At 37.2% G+C, this 8,538-nt stretch overlaps 1 protein-coding gene across 2 annotated transcripts; it reads left to right on the plus strand.

Annotated features, from left to right (window-relative positions):
• Positions 1–1,412: 1,412 nt before the first annotated feature.
• LOC121828371 (uncharacterized) lies at positions 1,413–6,514 on the plus strand. Of its 2 annotated transcripts, none has more exons than XM_042274686.2 (5): positions 1,413–1,541; positions 2,779–2,805; positions 4,064–4,096; positions 5,491–5,790; positions 6,429–6,514. In XM_042274686.2, exons 1-5 carry the CDS (start codon positions 1,463–1,465, stop codon positions 6,455–6,457), a joined length of 468 nt encoding a protein of 155 aa, XP_042130620.1. In that variant the 5' UTR covers positions 1,413–1,462; the 3' UTR covers positions 6,458–6,514. The 2 variants fall into 2 exon arrangements, with proteins under 2 accessions (XP_042130620.1, XP_042130621.1); XM_042274687.2 differs by having other exon boundaries at positions 5,509–5,790.
• Positions 6,515–8,538: the final 2,024 nt, after the last annotated feature.

The following is an 8,538-nucleotide window of genomic DNA, read 5'->3' on the forward strand; positions in this document are numbered from 1 at the left end:
CATATATCCATTTATCTGCCTATTATATAATCTATCTATCTATCTATCTATCTATCTATCTATCTATCTATCTATCATCTATCTATCTATCATCTATTTCTATCTATTATCTAGCTATCACTTTTCAGCTATCTATCCATTCATCCCTATGACATTTATCTCTTATTGATTAGTCTGTTTATTGTTCTATATATTATCTATTAAGTACTTTATATGGTGAATAAAAACAAAAGAAGGAAGCATAGATGTAAAAATTAAGTTTGGAAGTGAAACGAAAGAAAAAAGATGAAGGATCCTAAAAAGAAAGAAAGATTAAAATAGTATATTTGAGGGTATATTTTAAGGATATCATGAAAAGGCCATGACATCTTTCTTAGGAAAAAGAGCCAAGGAGAGAGCACATTTTCTTGAGAGGAAGGAATGACATAATGGCCAGATAAACAGCAAAGTTAACTATCAGATGTGTCTACGCATGAAACTGCCCCATAGCTCATTTTAATGGAAAATTCAAATTTATTATTTAAAATATCAATAATTTTAATAAATTTATTTATACTCTTCTGAGATATTTAAAAATATTAAGACAATTTTAAAATGAATTAAAATTTTGTAAGGTAATTTCAATAATTCTATGGAATTTTTTTACATTACCAACAAAAATGTCCTTCTTTTCTTAGCTGATAGTTCCACCTTCCAGAAGGACTCAAACAAGATTGCTCTTTGTTATATCACTTAGGATGACAGGGGTACCTAATTGCAATCTTCTCTTTCCAAGCTGAACATCTTTAGTTCACTCAGTGATCCTTACAGGATGTTGTTTTCCAACCTAGTCATTATTCTGATTATTTTGTGTTTTGATTTGATAATACATTAAATTCATGATCTCAACTCTAAGTAATTATTGTCTTTGAAATGTTTACATGTTGGGATTGCTTTTTTATTGGCAACTATTCTTGATTTTTTTTTTCCAAGCCATGGAAGATAACTTATCCTAGGTTTTCTTGATCCATGTTTTCTTCTTGTGATTGTGTTTTTCTTTTGCTTTTAGAGTCTGTTTTCCTTATGATTCTCTTGGCGCATTTGATAGGAAACTATCTTGAAGTCACTGAATGTCAGAACAGTGTTAGATCCTGTAATAAAACAGAGAAGCACAGTTCTAGGTGTAATATTAAATGTGGATGACAATTAGTAACACTTAGAAATTAATAAACAAGGAGAATGAGCCATTGTTTCAAATAACCTGAAGAAATGATTGGTTTTTCTTTGAAGAACACAACCTGTTCTTTAATATAATCCAGCTAATCTGGCTGGGGCTCAAGTAACAAATTAGATATGGGTGGGAAGTGCCCAACCCATGGTCTTCAAGGTGACATTGTTTCCCTGGGTCTTATAAAGGCTGTGCTTAAGTTCTTCCAGCATCAAGAGAGAGAGAGAGAGATAGAGATAGAGATAGAGAGACACCATGGCTACCTCCAGGATGTTTCTGGTTCTGCTCTCTATGGCTCTGCTGGCTCTGACCTCAGCTCAGAGGGCTGATGAAGGTAAGAGAAGAAATGGGATTGAAATTCATGGAAAAGGGTAGATCTGGGCTGCTCCTTATAAGCAATTAGTTAATATCTAGAGAGTAGACCAATACAAGGAGAGTCATCATTTTTCACTGATGGCAAAGATATGTGTCTGAATATCTGGGTGTATATTCTAAGACAGCATCTTTACAGTGTGGCATTTACTGTCTGAACATGCATAGATTTTACACACTCACTCTCTGTGTGAATAAGGTGAAATTCTTATAATTCACCTGGATATTTTATTTCCTTTCCAACAAGTGCCTGAACATTTAGAAATATTGAGAATTTTTATTAAATCTTTATGGTTAATAAAAGTTTGATTAATTGGTTCCTCTACTGTTTTCCAGATTTACTTGCTTCCCATGCAAAGCATTACAGTTTAGTGAAGTACAGGGCTCCAATTAGAACATTTGTTTATCAAAATATGAGAAACTTCTGAATGAAAATATATCTTAGAAGGTTAGCAAAATTTGGGTACCTCAAGATACCATCAAAACAATCTGCTGGTGAACAAAAATGACTTTTTTGTTAATATGATGAAAGAAAGTACCATTTTCCTTTAATTCCATGGTTAAATGCAAGAGGCAAAATTGGAGCATTTAAAAAATAAGGCTCTGGGGTCTGGTTGGTGGAATGAGGTCTTTGTTAATTAAGATTGGGTAAAATATATAATTTGTGATATGATGAGGATCCAAGAAAGAAGTCAGGGAGAATAAACACTTATGGCTTTAGAGAATTGAACAGACTTTTGTTTGATTAAAAGGGTTTTGAATAATTTCCTAAAATAATTAATCCTTGTTTGAAAAGCTTTTCTTCTGGGAAAAAAGGTTTGTGGGTAGTAAAGTCTTGCTAATGTAGACAGTGAGTCACATGGCCACGGATGGTTTGATTCTCAAGTTGTATCTTCAGGAAATCACATCACCAAGCATGTGGTGAACTGCAAAGGAAGTAATTCAGTTGGTTGCTTGATTTCTTCTTTACTCCTTGTTCAGTCCATAATGGGGACTAGGGTGCTACTTTGGGAAATGATGGTTCACTGTAGTTAAACCACATATTCATTTGTTTTGTATATAATATATATCTTAATTTCACTAGCAGTCTCTTAGTTATTTCCTTTTTATATTTATATTTTCTTGATTTATACAAGCACACAGTAATAATCTAGTAACTCAAACCTTAAGTTTATTATATTTTTCTTTTAAAATCCTAGATGATGAAAATTCTCTTCAAGAGAGAGGTAAGTCTCTATTTAAGGTTATACTTCATTTTCCTTCAGAATGTGTCATACTTTGATTTTTGCTTACATTTTTTTGTCATTTAGAAGTTCTAAAAAATGGTTTAGGAAGTCTCAAAAAGCAAAAGAGTAGAAACTCCCCAATGTTTTAGTAGTCTTCAGTCATAGTGTTAAACATGAGCCAGCCTTTCACATCATGTCTTTTGTGTCAGTGAAATAGTGTCTGAATATTAACAGAACACATGCACACTTTATTTGCAAATCCTTTTCTCTAAATAGTTCTACAGATGACGGCTAACAATGGAGTGACACAAACCTCTTTCATTTACAAGGGTTTCTATTGCTGATAAAATACCTTGATCAAAAGGCACGTGCAGAGGAAAGGGTTTGTTTCACTTATGCTTCCATGTGACAGTCCATCACAGAGGGAAGTTAGAGCAGGAAATCAAGCAGGGCAAGAACTTAGGGGCGTGAGGCAATGTGGAGGCCAAGGAAGAGCATGGCTTACTGTCTTACTCCTTAAGACTTGCTCAGCCTGCTTTCTTATATACCACATGACCACATGTCCAGGGGTGTACTACTCACAATGGGATGACCCCTTCCCAACCAGTCACTAATTAACAAAATGCCCTGCAAGCCTGCCTGCCTATAGCAGGTTCTTCTGGAGGCATTTTCTCAACTGAGGTTTATTCCTCTCAGATGACGCTAGGTTGTGTCAAGTTGACACAGCACCAGATAGTACAACATATAACTCAATTGAATAGTGAATATATTAGGTAAGTTGCTTAAATATTATGGTTATTCAATCAGTAAATATCCCATCAAAGAAATGGCAGAATCAAATAAAATGAATTAATGAACAAGTTTTGTTGTTAAAAAAAAAAAAAACTCCTTAGAGCCGGACCTGAAGGCACAGGCCTGTATTCCTTACTGAGAAGATGGAAGAGGATGGTTCACAGGTCTAATGTCTAACTGGGCTACAGAGTGTGTTCAAATCTAGCCCAGACAATTTAGCAAGACCCGGCTTCAAAGTGAAAAATAAAGGAAATTGGGTAAATGATAGAGCACTTGCCTATTGTTCGAGACTGGGTTCAATCCCATGACAGCAAACAAGGAAACAAAAAGCTTGAGGATGCTTCCTGACTTGTTAATAATCTTTCCACTCAGTTTGAAATTCCATTTTAAACTTCATTATTTGTGTGTGTGTGTGTGTGTGTGTGTGTGTGTGTGTGTGTGTGTGTGTACTGTTCTTTCTTCACAGAATCTCCTGAGGGGGGAAACTTCCATGAATCAGGTGAGATATTTCAGCTTCAATTAAGTTATTGAGTATTATTATGAATTACATCTAGCAACTTCTGAATTACTAGTCTAGTACAAAATTTGGCCAAATTTTTAGATTAAAAAAAGTTATCCCTAAACTTTAAAAATTTCCTCTCTCCATTATTCTACTATTTAGTTCTTAGTTCCACATTGTAATGGGTTCAAAAATTAAAAAAAAATCAGAATAACAATAGTAACACCAACAAAATGAGAAAGACAAGAAAAAAGAGGAAAAAAACATTGTTTGCTTTGGACTCAGCTTTGTGATGTTCAGTGTGGGGTCATTCTTTCTTCTGCCCTTTTTCCCTGCCTTGGCTGCCCTTGTGATGGCACACCTAGCTAGGGGTTCCTGAAAGACATGTTTTGATTACTTATATTATTCCCTCCAATGCTAATTCAATAAAAATTACACTTGCCCTCATCATGGCATGTCATTTTTGTCACCACCAAGGGTTTAATAGCTAAATAGGGCATGGTTAGTATCCTCGAGGTACCCAGAATCTATTAGATAGTGAAGCTTGGGCATAACCAGGATCACTGTTAGGAAAGTGGGCATAGAAAATTATAGATTTCACAGCACAGGAGGAAAGGCAAGACCTCATACAAGAGATGGTATAACCCACAGCTAAATCTATGCTTGTGCTATAGCCTATATACACAGTCATTAGTCTTAGAGTGTTAAAAAGCCATACAGTTGAAGTAAATATGAAGAGCTGAAAATGTGAGTTAGCATCAGAGTGTGAAAGATATTATGAGCAGCAAATTGATTTTCTACCCATCCTTATAGCAACAGACATGTTGTGTAACAACATCTTTATATTATGATTTCTCTCAGCCACTGAGAAACATGTTGGAATATGGGTAATTTCATATGTAACATGCCAAGTTCAAGTTCTGAATAGATGGCACTATATAATAATGGCAGGTGTATTAAAAGAGAGGAGAGTAAATTGGGACAAAGAAGTAAAGTGTTTTCAATAAGTAATTATACACATTTAGACAAGATCTCCCTGAACCTTTTCTTCTCCCCCCCCTTTTTTTTTTGTTTTTTTGAGACAGGGTTTCTCTGTGTAGTTTTGGTGCCTGTCCTGGAACTTGCTCTGTAGACCAGGCTGGTCTCGAACTCACAGAGATCCACCTGGCTCTGCCTCCCGAGTGCTGGGATTAAAGGCATGCGTCTCCACCACCTGGCCACCCTTTTCTTCTAAGTATTAGACTTGGCCACTACCTAATACCGTCTACTCCAGTATAAGAACTTCTCACTAAATCAAGCCAATGATAGAGTCTACGATTATCTTGTTAAGCTCATGGTGATTCTTTTTATGTTTTTGATCTTTTTCTGAATGTGTGTTCTCTCTCCCAAAAAAGTTGGTAATTTCCGTGCAGGAATACAAGAAATGAAGAGCCAATTTGAAGAACAAGTAGGTCAGCTTGGCAAGTCGGCTAAGGATGTCCTCAAAAGAGGGAAAGAGAAGCTCAACAAAGGGAAAGGCGGAGGCGGTAGTCGAGGCTCTGATGGTGGCAGCTTGAGAGGTCAGGATCGTCAGGGTAGAAGTCCACAAGGAAGAGGTGGTCAAGGAAGTCGTGGCCAGAAAGGCGGAAAAGGCCAGAATGCAAAAGGTGGCCAGAAAACACGTTCTGGAAAAGGTGGCAAGAGAAACCAGAAAGGTCAGTACAACAGCAGTCCTGGTGACCAGTGAAAGGAGAATCAGCTAGAGATGTCCTTCGATGATCCCCTGGAGACTAATTACACTCTATCATTTAGTAAATTTCTCTTTAAGTTCCACAGTTTTTCTCATTTATCAGAGCTTTACATCTTTTCTTTCTCTCTAACACTCTTTCCCAGATGTGTTCGTGCCATAGTTCTCCCCACCTCACATCTACACACAGAAAGGCCCTCTTCCTTCTGACAGCAGCAAGTGTCCCTTCCACCCTGTCAGAATTTCTCTCATCAGATTAGTTTAGTGTGTCCCCAAGTTCTCTCTCTCTTATCATCTCTCCTTCTCTTCCTTCTTCCTTCTCTTCTCCTCTCCTAGCCAGTTCCTATTCCTATTCTCTCTCAATGTATGTGTTTTGAGACAGGGCTTCACTTTGTAGCCCAGGCTGGTTGGAATTCACTGTGCAGTCCAAGTTGGTCTCTCATTAACTGATCTTCTCACTTTAGCCTCCTGAGTGTTAGGGTCACAGGCACAGGCCACCACATCCAGCAATATAATGCATTTTAATGAGACTACTGGGTGGTGAAGTATCAGGCACATGCCATATTTAGAACTATTTGACTTCTGAAGTCTGTCTCTTTGTTTCAGAAAATGATGAAGAACTTTCAGAAGAGTAAAACACTTGCCCCTTCCTTTCCTCAAGTTCAAAGCATCAATAAAATCATCAGCATGAATATCTTGTCTCCTGTTTTCCTTATAAGATTATGGTTCCCCAGTGACCAAATGATCAATACACAAGCTTCTTTTCTTAGTTCAAACAAAAACTTATGTTGTGAGCTTCTCTGACAATGTTTCAATGTCCAGTTGTCATTTTGCCACATGTATCTTGGACCTAAGAGAGTCCCCAGGACTCTCTTGAGCAAGGGGGAAAGCCCACAACAGAGTCTTCCTTACAGTTTTCAGAAAGAATGAGCCCTACTTACATTTTGCAATTTTGGCATCCAGAAATGTAATAGAAAAAATACATTTGTGTTTGTGGAACATCCTCTCCAACCCTCCAGTTTGGGAAACTTGGTTACAGGAACTTAGAAAAGTTACATGAGGAAATTCATTTACCAGATGCTTTACATGAATAAACATAGGAGAAACATAACATATATATCCCATTCTACCGCTCAAGCTTCTGGGAGGAGGAAGGGAGAGAGGGAAGGAGGGAGAACAAGAGAGAGGGAGGAGGGGGGGAGGGAGGAAGGGGAGAGAGAGAGAGAGAGAGAGAGAGAGAGAGAGAGAGAGAGAGAGAGAGAGAGAGAGAGAGAGACAGAACTGAGTATAGGTAAGCCTCTGACAACTGGTGGGTTCAATACATTCATTGCAGGGATTGTAGTCTATCTAGATCTTCACTTTCCAGACTTTGAAAATGTGGAATGCAGGAAGCCCCAAAAGCAGAAGATAAAAATGAAGACTTCATGGGCCTCTACCAAGGTTCTAAGTCTCTTGCTTTCTGGCTGTTTTTTTTATTATTATTATTTATGCAACACATTTTGTTGTGAGAACGTTTGAAACTGACTTAGGAGAGGATGCAAGGACAAAAGTTGTCTGCTTATGTTACAAGAAGTCTGGGATCATCTACTCTGATATTTCTCAATTTTTCGTGAAAACATTTATCTAAAGCCTAGGAAAAAGTAGGAAGTAAGTAAAAATAAAGCTCAATATACTTTACAACCTCAGACATAAAAAATAATGGATACTGATTTCTTACTTAATAAATTATGACCTAGTTGGACCATGAAGTCTGCATAGCGAAGGTCATATCCAAACAAACTGCCTTATGTAATACAAAGTGAGAGAATAGGCAGGATATTCACAAATAAACCCATCACATCACACTTTTGTTTTGCAACAAGATCCCAGCTACTGGCTTTGCTTGTTTAAAGTTGATTAGTCTTCCAATTCTTTCTTTTGCTAAGAGTTCTAGTTTCCATTTCTTTTCTTCTTCATATCAAGGTGTCTTTTAGTCCCCCAGAGAAACTTATAGTTTGCTCACATTAAAACAGATTTCTTGATCAGGAGATACTATTCCTCTGCAAGCACAACTTTACAGTATCAGTGGGTTCATATGCTAGTTTGAAATGCTGGCAAAGCAATGTCTGACTATACTATTTCAAAAATTGTCTCATTGTCAATACAATGAACAACAAATTCCTGTTCAACTTGCTGTTCACAGTATCTTTCCTAGTCTGGAACTGGCTTCCATTTTTAGTCCATGTTTCTCTGTCCCCACTGGAACACCAGAATGTGTTCATAGAATTAACTGTGCATTCCTTTGTGATTTTTCCCTCCTCCTCTGCAGTCCAGATCATGTGACAGCTCTCTGTGAGTATATAGCCTCCCACCCCAGTCACCACCCTTTGTCTTTCCTGCTTTGAGCTTTATTAACACATTCTTTCTGAGACAGGGTCTTACCTCAGGCAGGCCTGACCTTGATATACGGCCAAGGGTGACCTTGAACTCTTGAGTTTCCTGTCTCTGTCTTTCAAGTGCAGGGGCTATCGATGAGCCGCACCACGATAAAAATAAATTTAATAAAAATAAAAAATAAATTAAAAAAGACAATGAAGACTATGTTGATTTGCTTATATTTGGTTATAGAAGCTTAATTTTATCATTCTAACAAATTGACTACCTTCCTGATCTTAGGTAGATTTATCCCATACCCACAGAAATGTCGAGCCTGGAATGAAACTCACAGTGGCTTATC

The sequence above is a fragment of the Peromyscus maniculatus genome, chromosome 3, assembly GCF_049852395.1.
Source record: "Peromyscus maniculatus bairdii isolate BWxNUB_F1_BW_parent chromosome 3, HU_Pman_BW_mat_3.1, whole genome shotgun sequence".
Taxonomy (NCBI): domain Eukaryota; kingdom Metazoa; phylum Chordata; class Mammalia; order Rodentia; family Cricetidae; genus Peromyscus; species Peromyscus maniculatus.

Bases quoted from the DNA above. Each gene is read 5' to 3' on its own strand.
- LOC121828371 (XM_042274686.2), top strand. From the start codon at position 1,463: ATGGCTACCTCCAGGATGTTTCTGGTTCTGCTCTCTATGGCTCTGCTG. The intron at 4,097-5,490 runs GTGAGATATTTC...CTCCCAAAAAAG, and splicing joins GGGAAACTTCCATGAATCAG to TTGGTAATTTCCGTGCAGGA. The intron at 5,791-6,428 runs GTCAGTACAACA...TCTTTGTTTCAG, and splicing joins TGGCAAGAGAAACCAGAAAG to AAAATGATGAAGAACTTTCA.